This window comes from Malaclemys terrapin, chromosome 4, assembly GCF_027887155.1.
Source record: "Malaclemys terrapin pileata isolate rMalTer1 chromosome 4, rMalTer1.hap1, whole genome shotgun sequence".
Taxonomy (NCBI): Eukaryota; Metazoa; Chordata; order Testudines; family Emydidae; genus Malaclemys; species Malaclemys terrapin.
This window is the reverse complement of record NC_071508.1, coordinates 59743736-59759650: the sequence shown is the minus strand read 5'-3', so window position 1 is coordinate 59759650 and position 15915 is coordinate 59743736. Positions and strand designations below refer to the sequence as shown.

At 40.1% G+C, this 15915-nt stretch overlaps 1 protein-coding gene across 3 annotated transcripts in view; it reads left to right on the top strand.

Moving 5' to 3' along the window:
- SYT9 (synaptotagmin 9) overlaps positions 1–14968 on the top strand; it is a 127942-nt gene extending 112974 nt beyond the window's left edge. The window contains exons 4-7 of one of the 3 annotated variants that reach the window (XM_054028719.1): positions 3003–3123; positions 4513–4684; positions 5478–5607; positions 14263–14968. In XM_054028719.1, the coding sequence (XP_053884694.1) occupies positions 3003–3123; positions 4513–4684; positions 5478–5607; positions 14263–14337 (498 nt within the window). In that variant the 3' untranslated portion in view covers positions 14338–14968. Of the gene's footprint in view, positions 1–3002; positions 3124–4512; positions 4685–5477; positions 5608–6189; positions 6495–14262 lie in introns of those variants that run through there. The other 2 variants (XM_054028717.1, XM_054028720.1) reach the window with 2 other exon arrangements.
- Positions 14969–15915: the final 947 nt, after the last annotated feature.

Sequence of the window (15915 nt, the reverse complement as noted above, 5' to 3'; positions counted from 1 at the left end):
CTTGCAGGGATTTCACTTTTGGCACTATACCTTTTAATTTCTGTTTAACTAACCTCCTCATTTTTGTATAGTTCCCTTTTCTGAAATTGAATGCTACAGTGTTGGGCTGCTGTGGCGTTTTCTCCGCCACAGAGATGTTAAATTTAATTATATTATGGTCGCTATTATCAAGCAGTCCAGCTATAGTCACGTCTTGGACAAGATCCTGTGCTCCACTTAGGACTAAATCAAGAATTGCCTCTCCTGTTGTGGGTTCCAGGACTAGCTGCTCCAGGAAGCTGTCATTTAAGGTGTCAAAAAACTTTATCTCTGCATTCCTTCCTGAGATGACATATACCCAATCAATATGGAGATAACTGAAATCCCCTATTATTGAGTTTTTTATTTTAATAGCCTCTCTAATCTCCCTGAACATTTCACAGTCACTATCAGCATCCTGGTTAGGTGGTCAGTAATATATCCCTACTACTATATTCTTATTATTAGAGTATGGAATTACTATCCATAGAGATTCTATGGTACAGTTTGGTTCATTTAAGATTTTTACTTAATTTGAGTCTACGCTTTCTTTCGCATATAATGCCACTCCCCCACCAGCACGACCTGTTCTGTCCTTCCAATATATTTTTTACCTGGTATTACTGTGTCCCATTGATTATCCTTATTCCACCAAGTTTCTGTGATGCCTATTACATCAATATCCTCATTTAATATGAGGCACTCTAGTTCATCCATTTTATTATTTAGACGTACAGCATTGGTGCATATAAGCACTTTAAAAACTTGTCACTTTTTAGCTGTCTGCCATTACATGATGTAATTGAATGGGACTTTTTTTTTCATTTGACTATTTCTCATCAGATCCTACCTGTATTTTATCATCTTCCACCCTCTCCTCCTTACTAGGGCATAGAGAATCTTCATTACTAGATCATTCCCTAAGGATGTCACTGTCTGAACCACATGCTCCTCCGCACCTGTCGGCTTTGCCTCAGGTTTAAAAACTGCTCTATGACCTTTTTAATTTGAAAGGTCAGCTATAACCAGTTAAAGGGATAAGAAGCTAAGGGGAAAGACAGGGTCATTGCAAGAAAGAAAGAAAGAAAGAAAGAAAGAAAGGGATAGTGTAAGTAGTGGATAGGTCACTGGACTGGAATTCAGGAGACCTGAACTGCCACTGAACTGCTATTTGTGACCTTTCACCTCTTATTCCATTCCCATTCTTTGCCCTATTTGTCAGTCACAGATGGTCTCTTACCATGGGCCTATGCACTGCCTTGCACAATGAGACTCTGATCTTGCTTGAGGCTTGTCGGTGTTACTGTGACATAAGTATATATCACAATAAGGGGAAAAACAACTTGTATGGAATATTACCAGAAACAGGCATACTAACACTGAACCTGCACCACCTCAGCAGATTAAACACATACACTGTTAACAGAAAAAGGTATCTATAACTAGAAAAGTTTCCTTTGAGAATCCAAAAGGAAAAAGTGTGTAACCTATGAAGAGAAAGATCTCTAGGGCTGCTTAATTAGGAGACATTATTAATCAAAGAAAATCACCCCGCCAGATAGTCACAGTTGTCTGTCAAAAATAAAGATAGAGTTTTCTTCATCGATAAACAAGATTTCTCATCTGCTTACATTGATACCAAAACTGTAAAATGGACAAAAACCATTTCCAGACTCACTTAAAAGCTTGGTAGAATGGAAGAAATAAATAAAATGTTGAGTCCTTTCTGAGATACTTCACAGATACCACTCCAGGTACAAAACAAATATTTATCTGCTGGTGTCAATAAATATTTATTAATTCATGCTCATCTATATTTTTTCAGAAAAACAGTGACCATTTCCCCCACTCTGTCTCTTGGGAAAGCTGCCTTAAATCCAAACTACTACAAGAGGTTAAAAAGTAAATCCCTACTTTTCTCCCAAAAATCTGCCCCCCCCCCCTTACAAAATGAACCTATCACAACTCCTACAGCTTATTATCAATATAATTAATATGTTGTCAATTAATGAACCCCCCTCTCAAAAAAAATGAAAGAAACAGCAGGAAAGAACTATCGCTCAGCCATCTCTTCCCACTCCGTAGGGCAAAAGCTGAGCAAACAGATGTGCCTTACAACATGCTCTAATGCATCATCCCTATTGAATGGCTTCTAATGTTGGCAGGTTCGTCCAAAGTGGATGAAGCATTTGGCTAGGTAAAACAAATCTACCAACATTTTTCCTTTGTAATCAGGTGAAAAAAATTGTTTGTTCCCTAATATTTACATCTGGGAGCTGGTGGACTTCCTCCTCACCTGCCTTTCTGAAACCCAGATGGTACTCAGTGACTTGAAACAGGAAAGGGATGCAGTCACTGCACCAGCTAAGGAGAAGGGAGGGCTGCAGGAGGAGAGCTGCTCCTGCAAACCAGGGAGAGGAAAGTTCTCATTCTGCTTTTGGCGGAGAGGGAGAATTGCATTCCCTCCTGCTCCAGGTTACTTTAACCCCTGATTGTGCTCCCTCCACTGACCTTCCCTACTGCAATGTTTGGCCTGACAAGTCCTGGGCAGTTGTATGAAAACTTATCCTACCTTGTCAATTTGTTGTTCCTCCCATGAACCCTGTTATGGTAAATTCCCTGCAAATAGGGAAGCTGAGGCATAAAGAGCTCCAGAGACTTGTCCAACATAATACAGCAAGTCAGTAGTAGAACAAAGATCTCCAGGTACCTACCCCTGTTCTTACCACTAGGACACGGTTCCTGTCTGACTACTGACTGCTACAAAATTGTAATGAGGTTTACAGCTCATGGTACTGCTGGTGTCAGAACACTGCCTACAAACTGAGCAGCTCCTGCCATGTGGTTTGCAAGTGAGAATTAAGTTTCCTCTGGAATAACCGGAGCTCCTAAATACACATATTTTATCATTAGTTACTCTGTGCCTTTCTAGGCAGAGAGAGAGAGTGTTTTATTATTGTTTCACAAACTTGTTTTTTTTACAGGACAATGTGGATCTTGGTGACTTGATGTTCTCACTCTGCTACCTTCCAACAGCTGGCAGATTAACTATTACCATAATAAAGGCTAGGAATTTAAAGGCAATGGACATAACAGGAGCATCAGGTAGGAATTTCTTTCATGCCCAACATTACAATTTCATCTTCTCCCCCTTGAATTAAAGATATGATACAGTATTTCCAATTCTTCTGATATTTGGTGTTTTTCTTAAAGCCCCAGTTTCTGGAGTTATTTGATTATGGGAAGTATCAGAGAGGTAGCCGTGTTAGTCTGAATCTGTAAAAAGCAACAGAGGGTCCTGTGGCACCTTTAAGACTAACAGAAGTATTGGGAACATAAGCTTTCGTGGGTAAGAACCTCACTTCTTGCATAAGCTTTCGTGGGTAAGAACCTCACTTCTTGCATCTGAAGAAGTGAGGTTCTTACCCACGAAAGCTTATGCTCCCAATACTTCTGTTAGTCTTAAAGGTGCCACAGGACCCTCTGTTGCTGGATTATGGGAGATTCTTTCATTAAAAAATGATTTTAGCCATCCGAGTTGCAAAGAAAAGCTTAAAAAATGTGAACCGTAAAGGCTCAAAAACTAGAAGGCAATTTAAAAGAACCCAAATTTTATTATCGTAAAGACCTCAAGAATTTTGGGGGCCTGGCTTTTAAATACTTGGAGGTGGCCATGCTGGGACTGTAACCACAGAATTTAATTTTGCACTGCCTGCTATTTGTTGGAGTTTATGTTGGGTACAGTATAAACCAACACTGACAATGGAGAGGCTCAACAGCCATTAATCTGATACAAATGATGCTTGGGCCAAGCTTATGAAGCTCACTGGTCCATTGTAGCAACTATTTTCAGGGTTGGTATTGAAAACAAAATGAAACCAGTTTGGGATTTTGCTACAAAGGGGTCACAGATGCCTTGTTTCAATCCACTGGCAAAGGGGGAGAAGGGTAATAGTACTGTCAGAAAGGAGCTACAATGAAACAGGTGCCCCAAGTGGGGCAGTCTTCTACTACACCCATAGCTTTAACTGTACCTCTAAAGAGAACAATAATTGTACACCACACAAACTATTATAATTCTAAAGTGTTAACATAACTAATTCCATATCAGCAAACACTAACGCTGACCACATTATCTGATTGTGTCCGGGTTCTACTTCTGCTATAGATGTAATCAGTTACAGAGACTGTTACAAACACGGGAATCCACATTATGTCATAATGGAAATTTTTACATTCTTTGAGAAGACACAATACAAAAACCCAGCTTCCTGAATGAACATCTAATTGTTCATTACAGTCATTCAACCAGGAAGACCTTTTAACTGCCAGCGCCTCCCAGGCATTTCATTATTGAAGGAGCTCAGATTCTAATTTAGGTACCGGTGAATAAATTATGTATATAGATATAGGCATATATTAAAGGTTACTCCATTTGCTTTCCATCTGTGTTTATTTTTAAATCAACAAAACTGCTTATTATGATTCACACAGATCCCTACGTGAAGGTTTCTTTAATGTGCGAAGGAAGGCGGCTAAAGAAAAGGAAAACTTCCACCAAGAGGAATACCCTCAATCCTGTTTACAATGAAGCCATAGTCTTTGATGTCCCGCCGGAAAACATTGACCAAATTAACTTGTCAATAGCAGTTATGGATTATGACCGGTGAGATACCTGTAGCTGTTATTCTACTATGCAAGATTTTACAAGGCAAAAGATTGTAAAAAACTGGCACAAATGCTCACAGTTTACTCAGTTTGTGATATTGATTAAAAATGTTTTGTCATGCAGGTCTCGGCAGAGGGCTACAATTCTCTGTACCATCAAACAGCATTTCCTTCTTAGTTTTTGAGATACAGAATTGCATCCATAACTTTGTATGCCTAATTTGCATACATATTTACTAGAATTGTAATGATTGCCTATCCAAATGAACAGTTTGCACTCTGAATGGCCATTTGTGCACAATCATATTAATTACTCAGATTTCCTCTGAAAAATGTGGCCCATAGTATATTCTATTTGCAAATAATTGCTTTGGAATAGGTGTACTGTTTGTTCAGCTATCCCGTTTCACATAGTAGTCTTTACATGTCTGATGCTTTGGGTGGGCTGGAGTCAGAACAAGTATGATGTATAGTTATTTTTCTCTTTTGCAAACGTTAATGAATTTTTCTGTTGGTTAAAAATGGAGTGTAGACAAATAAAAGTCCAACAGTCAATTTACTTCATAGAAAACCAACACACACACGGTGTGAACTAACATGGTCTAAAAGAGTGAATTATTGGTATATTATCTATGTTAGTGAGAAAGATAGGGATGAAGCTCAAACCTGTGTTGTGTAGCTCATCAAGTTTTCCCAGCATCCTCGATCATTGTCTGTCATAACGAACTTAAATGATATTTGTTCCCAAATGTAAAATTTTAAGAAAAAAATATTATGGCACATTTTCACAGTGTAGGTCACAATGAGGTCATTGGAGTGTGTCAAATAGGCAACGATGCAGAGAGCCTAGGCCGGGACCACTGGAATGAAATGCTCTCGTATCCTCGGAAACCGATTGCTCATTGGCATCCGCTTGCAGAGGTAAGATTTCCATTTCCTGCATATTTATTTTAATTGTGAAAGCTCTTTAATGAGAAACTAGAAGATGGATAAAATCTTTGTGAACAAAATAGCAGGATCCACGTTTATAGACTAAACCCAGAAAAGGGCTTTGAAACTTCTGTTTTTAAAGTGAGCCTAACGTAGCATGGACATAAAATCAGCTCCTATCAGTTTTAGTGGGATGTAAAATACTTCAAACTTTTAAAATATACATATATAACTTAAAAATCAGGCATTATATATAGGATGATTTTTATAACATATAAAACTGAGTATCTTTCACTGTATATTGGCTAAACCATATACATCTGTTTAGGGATGTTAAGGAATAATTAAATAAATAGTTAGGCTGTTTTACATTTATATATCAGATAAAAATATGACTTACTCTCTTGTAAAACTTTATTTCCATTCCAATGGCATGTCCAAAGGGATGTCTAATTGCACCGAAAATAATAAAATGTCCTTGGAGATTAGCAAGTGTAAAAATAAGAAACCGCAAAATCAGAAAAGCTCTTCAAGTTACGATTGGCTTCCTATGTTTCTTTTGTCTTCATTTAGGGCCCTATTCAGCAGAAATGTTATGCAGGCCTTCTGCGCATGGATGGCTGCCGAAGAGGCTTCCTCACCCTTTTAACCTATTCAGCAGAAATTTGGCATTCCTGTTGATCTCTTTCTTAGCCATTTCCTCAGGGCCATTCCGCAGAGAGTCCAGAGGGGTACAGACATCCTTCTAACCGCTCCCACTCACTCCCTTCCCTCCCCAGGGAATACTAATCCTGATTCATGAGACACAAACATTCATCATAGACACAGCTATATCTTGATTTCTGAAAGTTACCATCATTTAGCTTTATCCAGGCAAATGTAATACAAACAGTAACAGTGGCCTCTGCTGTTACCTAGGAATTACTTTTATTGTTACACGTATTGTCTAAATTCAGATGGCAATGCATGTTCACACCCATTTCCAGAGGCTTATGGATATAAATATGGTAGCTGTTTAACAACTACACCTCTACCCCGATATAACGCGACCCAATATAACATGAATTTGGATATAACATGGTAAAGCAGTGCTCCAGGGGGGCGGGGCGGGGCTGCGCACTCTGGTGGATCAAAGCAAGTTCAATATAACGCAGTTTCACCTATAACACAGAAAGATAGAAAATGTGGCAAAAGACCACCTTGGTTTAACAACGAGATCTTGCATGATCTAAAAAATAAAAAGGAGTCCTATAAAAAATGGAAACTAGGACAGATTACAAAGGATGAATATAGGCAAACAACACAGGAATGCAGGGGCAAGATTAGAAAGGCAAAGGCACAAAATGAACTCAAACTAGCTACAGGAATAAAGGGAAACAAGAAAACTTTTAATCAATACATTAGAAGCAAGAGGAAGACCAAAAACAGGGTAGGCCCACTGCTCAGTGAAGAGGGAGAAACAGTAACAGGAAACTTGGAAATGGCAGAGATGCTTAATGACTTCCTTGTTTCGGTCTTCACCGAGAAGTCTGAAGGAATGCCTAACATAGGGAATGCTAATGGGAAGGGGGTAGGGTTAGCAGATAGAATTAAAAAAGAACAAGTTAAAAATCACTTAGAAAAGTTAGATGCCTGCAAGTCACCAGGGCCTGATGAAATGCATCCTAGAATACTCAAGGAACTAATAGAGGAGGTATCTGAGCCTCTAGCTATTATCTTTGGAAAATCATGGGAGACAGGAGAGATTCCAGAAGACTGGAAAAGGGAAATAAAAACAACCCAGGAAACTACAGACCAGTTAGTTTAACTTCTGTGCCAGGGAAGATAGTGGAGCAAGTAATTAAGAAAATCATCTGCAAACACTTGGAAGGTGGTAAGGTGATAGGGAATAGCCAGCATGGATTTGTAAAGAACAAATCGTGTCAAACCAATCTGATAGCTTTCTTTGATAGGATAACAAGTCTTGTGGATAAGGGAGAAGTGGTGGATGTGGTATACCTAGACTTTAGTAAGGCATTTGATACGGTCTTGCATGATATTCTTATCGATAAACTAGGCAAATACAATTTGGCTGGGGCTACTATAAGGTGGGTGCATAACTGGCTGGATAACCGTACTCAGAGAGTTGTTATTAATGGTTCCCAATCCTGCTGGAAAGGCATAACAAGTGGGGCTCCACAGGGGTCTGTTTTGGGACCGGCTCTGTTCAATATCTTCATTAACGACTTAGATATTGGCATAGGAAGTACGCTTATTAAGTTTGCAGAAGATACCAAACTGGGAGGGATTGCAACTGCTTTGGAGGACAGGGTCATAATTCAAAATTATCTGGACAAATTGGAGAAATGGTCTGAGGTAAACAGGATGAAGTTTAATAAAGACAAATGCAAAGTGCGCCACTTAGGAAGGAAAAATCAGTTTCACACATACAGAATGGGAAGAGACTGTCTAGGAAGGAATACGGCAGAAAGGGATCTAGGGGTTATAGTGGACCACAAGCTAAATATGAGTCAACAGTGTGATGCTGTTGCAAAAAAAGCAAACATGATTCTGGGATGTATTAACAGGTGTGTTGTGAGCAAGACACGAGAAGTCATTCTTCCGCTCTACTCTGCGCTGGTTAGGCCTCAACTGGAATATTGTGTCCAGTTCTGGGCACCGCATTTCAAGAAAGATGTGGAGAAATTGGAGAGGGTCCAGAGAAGGGCAACAAGAATGATTAAAGGTCTTGAGAACATGACCTATGAAGGAAGGCTGAAAGAATTGGGTTTGTTTAGTTTGGAAAAGAGAAGACTGAGAGGGGACATGATAGCAGTTTTCAGGTATCTAAAAGGGTGTCATAAGGAGGAGGGAGAAAACTTGTTCACCTTAGCCTCTAAGGATAGAACAAGAAGCTATGGGCTTAAACTGCAGCAAGGGAGGTTTAGGTTGGACATTAGGAAAAAGTTCCCAACTGTCAGGGTGGTTAAACACTGGAATAAATTGCCTAGGGAGGTTGTGGAATCCATCTCTGGAGATATTTAAGAGTAGGTTAGATAAATGTCTATCAGGGATGGTCTAGACAGTATTTGGTCCTGCCATGAGGGCAGGGGACTGGACTGGATAACCTCTCGAGGTCCCTTCCAGTCCTAGAATCTATGAATCTATGAATAATGTGGTAAGATTTTTTGGCTCCCGAGGACAGCGTTATATTGGGATAGAGGTGTAGCATGCTAACCCTTAGTGCAGAAGGATGGGAAGCTCTGCCATATTGATATTTCTAGCCAGGAGTCAAGCCACGATGCCCATAAGTTATGCAGAGATATGATTAGTGGGCAGCCTCTCTATGTATGTTGTATTGATTAGAATGTAATTGTGCATGCTTACAGTGATATGGCAGTTTTGCTATGTGTCAACCATAGATGGCATCAGTAGACAGTTGGCAAGTACCAGGAAGCCCCTGTACAATGACAGCAGTATCCTACTGGGACCACATCTCCATGACTGATCATGTTTAGTAATGGGTCCCACTGCAGTTCTGTTTGCATGTCTGGGACCTCCGAGCACCCACAAACTGCTTGAATGAATGGAGTGGAAGATTATGGCACATGGAAACAGTCCAAGCAAGGTGGTGAAGTTCAGAACACAAAGCTTTGGGCTCACTGAGAAGCTGAAGACATGATCAGTGGCATTTTATTCCTTTTCATGACGGGCAAGAGCCAAAATTGTGCTTTGCTCCAATTGAACTGGGCTTGGAAAACAGAGCACCTTGCTCTTAACTGTAGTCGAGCAATGATGCGAGTGGCTTGACAGAACCCTTGTGGAGCACTGAAAACCAGTATGACAATGTCTGTTAGCAGAGGTTATGTACGCCCTTACATCAAACCCGTATTTCCCTCTTTGAGGGCGATGGGCTGCAGAGGTCTTGTCCATAGAAAAGAAAGGTCTGTCAGAATCTAATTGACATCACTATTCTCTCAGCACATGCTCAGTTGAGTCCTTCAGCGGTCATTAATGTGGGTCACTTTACATCTACCTGAGCTACAAAGAGGCATATGTTTAGAATTCCCAAGAATGAAGTGGGGGAGGGTACCAAAAGCATCCAAGCTGTGCAGAGAAATATTTATAAAAACAACATATAATTTTGGGTCCTGAATCAGGATTGGGCTCAGTGATAGCTAAGCTTTGGAAGCTTCTAGAGCCTTTGTGTCTAGAGCCATAAGACTCTGAATATTTGCTAAATAGGACCCTCAGTTTTCAAACAAACGTTTCAACTATGTGAAGAGTGGTTTGTTTAGATAGAATCCGCGAGTAACGGTAACACCCTTTGGTATTATCTATGAATTACTGGTATGGACACTAGCATTGCCCAAATTCAGATGGTGAGCCACATTCATGCCCATTTCCAGAGATTCATGGATGTAGTTTGGTTTTAATAGCAAGCCTGATAGCAATGGAAATCAGCAAGCAGTGTGATTTGCTGCTGGGTGCAGCAACCAGTTTCATTTTTATATTCAATATTTTTCAAACAAAAAAATGAATACTGTGCTGGATATTCTTGCAAATACATTTCTTCAAGATTGATTGTCATTATACATTTATATTGTGGTCATGCCTCGAGGTACCAGTAAGGAATTGGTGTCCCCTCTCACCCTGTACAAAAATCCAGTTTAACATGGTTCCTGCCCCAAAGACCTTACAATCTAAGAAACTAAAGAAGGAGCTACTGTCTGTAGGGCAAGAATGAGACAGGTATGGCAACCTTAGTGATACGATGTTCCTTCAGCAAAAAGGAAAATAAGTAGGATTGTGTTTGTATTTTATGTAGCCTGTAAATCCTCATTGCTCTTTGCAGATCCGTTTTCAACAGCTGTCTCAGTTATATAGGTAACACTGAATAAGGAAGATTTGTTCACCTCTGTATAAAATAGGTGCAGATCACAAGTGGCTCTGCCCCATAACACCCACACAGTTATCATTTTAAATTAATTTAGCACCAGATAATGCATAGGAGCTTTCTCTATAATTTGCATAGGAAATAACTGGGGTACCTTAGATGCCACTGTGTGGTAATTGCTGACAAATGTTGAAAGGTGATCACAGTACTGGGCAGTACCACACTAAGAAATCCATATCTAGGAACAAGAGCAACTGAGATAAAAAGCTACTTTCACTATATCTTCAATTGTGAATGTAATTAACTGTCTAAAGCCTTTCCAGCATAGTTTAATTTCAAGGATTTAGTAAAAGCCCTAATGTTAAAACATACACATGAAAACTTGTGTACACTTTTGTCTGAACAAAATGCCTGATGCATAGTCACACTTTCCTTTGTGTCCACACACCATCTTGCATGTTCATTAGGCATTTTGGATTTGCAACTGAGCATATGCAAATACGAGTAGGTAGTCTTGAGCACATGCCTACAAGGTTGGCCCAAAATTTGCAAAAATTGTCAGTCTGTTTCTGTCTTGTTAGACTTTCAACAAAAGCTGTCTGAGCGGCTCCTTGGTATCAGCAAGCCTGTGGCACAGTGACCGTATTCTAGTCTGTCATGCATGAACCTCATTTCAGGCCTGTCCTCTTTATTCAGGCAAAACTCCCATGGGGGTCAATGAATTTGGTCCTGTAAGAGAAATATTTTGATTCCTTGGCAAGTCAATGCATGTACCCCTGCTCTGAATGCAAAGCAGACAGGTGCATACTTACCCACTGTAACTACTATTCCCAGTGTAGTGCCAGGATTGGTAGCTGCATAAGAACATAAGAACGGCCGTACTGGGTCAGACCAAAGGTCCATCTTGCCCAGCATCCTGTCTACCGACAGTGGCCAATGCCAGGTGCCCCAGAGGGAGTGAACCTAACAGGTAATGATCAAGTGATCTCTCTCCTGCCATCCTTCTCCACCCTCTGACAAACAGAGGTTAGGGACACCATTCCTTATCCATCCTGGCTAATAGCCATTAATGGACTTAACTGGATAAATTCATGGAGGTTCTCTTTTAAATGCTGTTATAGTCCTAGCCTTCACAACCTCCTCAGGCAAGGAGTTCCACAAGTTGACTGTGCGCTGTGTGAAGAACTTCTTCCTTTTATTTGTTTTAAACCTGCTGCCCATTAATTTCATTTGGTGGTCCCTAGTTCTTGTATTATGGGAATAAGTAAATAACTTTTCCTTATCTGCAGTGGAAAGGGAAACACCTGTACTGCAGAGAGGGAGAGAGAGACTCATGATGGATATGAAAGTTCTCACACAGCTTCTGCATCTCCAGCATGTTAAAGGGGCAACTTTATAAACATAAAAGTTATATAGTCAGTATTGCCTGCTCTCATCATTTTATTGCCATTCTCACACTATTTGGTGTTTCACTTACAGCCCCAGCTGCTGGGATCTAGAAATTCTGCTGAGATTCTCAGGCAGTGTCATTATTGGGGGACAGGGGGAGTTTCTAGCTGGCTCAGTTATGGAGAAAGTGCTTGGAAACTTGTCCTGAGTGAACCCTAAAAGGTTCAGAAACCAGAAGGCAAAGAAAAAGAACCCAACATTTATTTATTTTAACTCTCATGATTTTTTGGTGCCCAACTCAAGATGCCTGAACAGTTGGGGGTGGCAGTACTATATAAAAGATGTGCACAGTAGATTAGCATCATACTGTGAATATTAACATTCTTCCTTTTTCATAATTGATGTGTCACCATTTATAATTTCTGTTTACCTCTGTACCCACTTGGACAATGAAATCCACTAGATCAGTCAATTTCATATTCTGGTTCTCATGCATTAGCACAATGCTATTGTGTTTGGGGTTCCAACCCTGCAGGGCAGTAATATACTAGGTGGACTACCCCAGAGATCATGTTTAAATTCTGCCACAGAATTAACAGGAGAGTTGGAGTGACGACCCTTGACCCTGACACAGTCGACCCCTTTTTGAAACACTGCTCCCAGAGGTAACTTGTCATTAGGGCCCATGACAATAATCCCAACCCTCTTTTTAAAATTTTGTATATTTGCCTTGGAATGGAACAAATTGCTTCAAATGGAAGGTACAGTAATTTCCAGAATACTTCCTCAAGAGAGAAAACTCCCTCCCCAAACACATTCCTACAAGTTTTTCACTTTACTGCCACTTCAGATTACACTGTACACTTGTGCTATGCTACTTTATGCAGTCAGTATAGTTTTCAGGAAATCAAACACTTCCATAAATTTGATCACTAAGAGATTATGGGTGCAATCCTGATCCCACTGAAGTCCATGGGAGTTTTGCACCTATAGCCTCATTTCCTTGGCAGAAGAGAGCATTTTTGTTTAAAGAGGAAATTAAAAGAATAAATATTTCAATCCCTCCAAGACACTCAGGTTGTTGCAGGCTAGAAGGGCATTTTTGTGGAAGTTCCTTGTTAATATAGGGACACCACATCACTGCTGCACATGAATTTTAACATATATTTTTAAAAAATCTCTTTTCACCGAACTTACAAAGCACAAAAAATATTTCTATTATATAGTTTTAGCCCCCCCCCCCCCCCCTTTCATAAGCAAACCATAAATGTGGGCCTAAAGTACCTGGCAGTGAATGAGTGCATATACAACTCCACTGCTGGGGCAGCAGGTGCTTCCAGAGCAGAAATCAGGCACGTAGCAGAGGAGACGCATGTGTCTCAGGATGATGGTACCAGTGCATGTGCATTTCAGCATTCTTTCCAGCTGATCCATGGATCAGCTAAGAGCAGTAAACATGAAAAAGGTAATGACAGCCTGTTACACAAGGGCCTGATCTAACTCCCACTGGAGAAAACAGAAAGAGTTCCACTGGCTTCAGCAGAAGTTGGATCAATCCCACAGAGAGGCATGAAAGGAAAGAGATCCAAAGAATTACAAGAAGACAAGTGGATGAGAGTCATTCTCCATTCAGGGCTGGGCATCACTGAAAAACAGGTACATTTCCTTCAGGGGAATTTAGAAGGAGTTTTAAACCTAGGATTATATAGACCCATATTATCACACAAGATATAAACCAAGTGGTACATTTCACACCAACACCACTCAGCAATGTTAAAACACTAAGGGGGCCTATTTGCCATAAAAACAAAATTGCTGGAAATGTGCTTAAGCTTAAAACATCAACTGATTAAAAAAAATCAGGATTTTTAATTTTTTTTGTTTGACCCAATTAGAAATACAGTGCAATTTAGTGTATTGTTGAAACACAAAATGTTTTAACTGGAGAGAAAAAAATAGAAGAACTTAAACTAAGCTGAAACCAACAGAATTGTTCTCAATTCAATGTTCTTACCTTCTGTTTAGAACAATGCACTGTAAAATGACTACAACTTAGAATCAAATGGGGGGGAAATGGCATTATTATAAGGAAAAAAATGTAGAGTGAGCAATGCATAATATAGTAGAATTTAATAAAAGCACTTGTGCAGGTGAAAACAGAAGCAGAACAGGATATATAACAGATGTTTAAAGCTTTCTCTTTCTGCTGTAATTAATGAAGGTCCTTGCTTGCATCTTAATTCTGTTCTGAAGTGACAAACTTTACAGCATGGGAACAAAGCTGTGTGAATGTGAATAATACTGTGTAAATGGAACTGTGACATTTATGGACATTGCTGAATGTCTTCAAGAATTGCATTAAAAGGTGATTTCTAATACAGTGGGTTGGGCAAGGAACTACAGTTGGAAGCACTCCAGGGTCCTGCAATTCTCTGAAAGGACCGCCATCTCCATGAAGGCACATGAAATTTATGAATCCAAATGGTAATGATGGACCTCATACAGGAAGACCTCTCTCAGCTGCTAACCAAGCATTAACAGACCTGGCACAGAGGAGAAGAACACAAAGGGGATTGTAAGCATCTGGGATGTTTGTTTGTTTTGTCTGTTTCTTTTAGTTCCTTTTTTCCTTTGGCCAAACTCAGACATCCCTAAAACTGGAATGTTTTAGTCAGTTGCATGCTGGCCAGTTGTCATTATTTTTTTAAATACTCATCACAAAGGTATGTAAAGGGACCAGTATAGTTTTGATATACAGTAACTTTGATTTTACTACATATGAACATTGTATTCTACTTTACTATTTCTTGTTCAATGAGTAGTCCTGTCATGTCTATGTTTCATGTCTAATTTTGGAAAGTAGAGCCACATCTTTATCAGGACTCGTTCAGTTAGGTGGATCTTATCTTTGTTTAGTAGAGATAATGCATGATTCCTTTGCAGGAATGGTTTGAGGGATAAAGTAAATAAATTTAAAATTTCTTAATTTTATAAAATGTATATCATTCTTCTAAACACAAGTAAAATGTACTTTGATTTATTTATATAGAGCTAGTCTATACAAATAATTTTGTTCTTAAGACATTGTGCAATTGTTATTTATTCCTATTTTGTATTTATATATTAAAGTTTAAGTGAATGTTTAAAGAACTCACATGTAATACTTTAGAGATGTTTTAATTCAGGTTTATCAACAGGAAGCAATGGAAAACCTCTCTAGTACAGTTCTGAACATTCATTTTTAAAACAAAATGGGCATGGAGCTCACGTTGTAGATGAAGTAAAAGACACAATATCACACAAATAGGGTGTTCAAAGAGGAAAATCAGAAGGCTACAGAAAGCTTTCTGCAGAGTGAAGCATAATTTCTTAGCAATTTAAGGGCATCCTGACTTTGCTCTATCCACCATATTTCAGATTTTCACGTAATTTTCAAACTGGCAAAGTATGATTTTCTTGTTTAAATTAACCAGACCGGTATTCTTCCTGTCAGAGCTTGACATGCAGCCCAGGGAAATTGCCAGCTGTGCTGAGGTAGAGTGTAGACACATATGGAAAAGAGTGTACAGAAATAAGAAACTGGCATGACTAAGTAAGTTATACCTAGCAGCATAGGCCACACGTAGAGGGAGGACATGCAGATTTCTGCTTGGCCTGCCAGGGGACAGAGGGAAGAGGGGTTCTGTCCTTCTCCCACTGCACCTGCCCCCTAGCATGTTCAGCCCATCCCTGGCAGCCGGGACCAGGCGTGGAGTGGAAGGGGCAGGACCAGCTGCTTCTCATGTTGGCTGCTCTGGGTTGCTGCTCTATGTGGCACAGCAGCTGCCTGTGAGAGCCCAGCTGGGGAGGTGGCAGCTTCTGCTTCCTGCCTGGGCCCGGCTGCCAGGGACAGGGACCCAAAGAGCCAGAATCCCCTCTCCCCTCAGCATGTTTCCAGATCACTTGGCCCCATCCCTGGTAGCTGGGCCCAGGGGGGAGCAGATGTCACTACCTCCCCAGCAGGGCTTCCTCTCAGGCAGCTGCCATGCTGCATA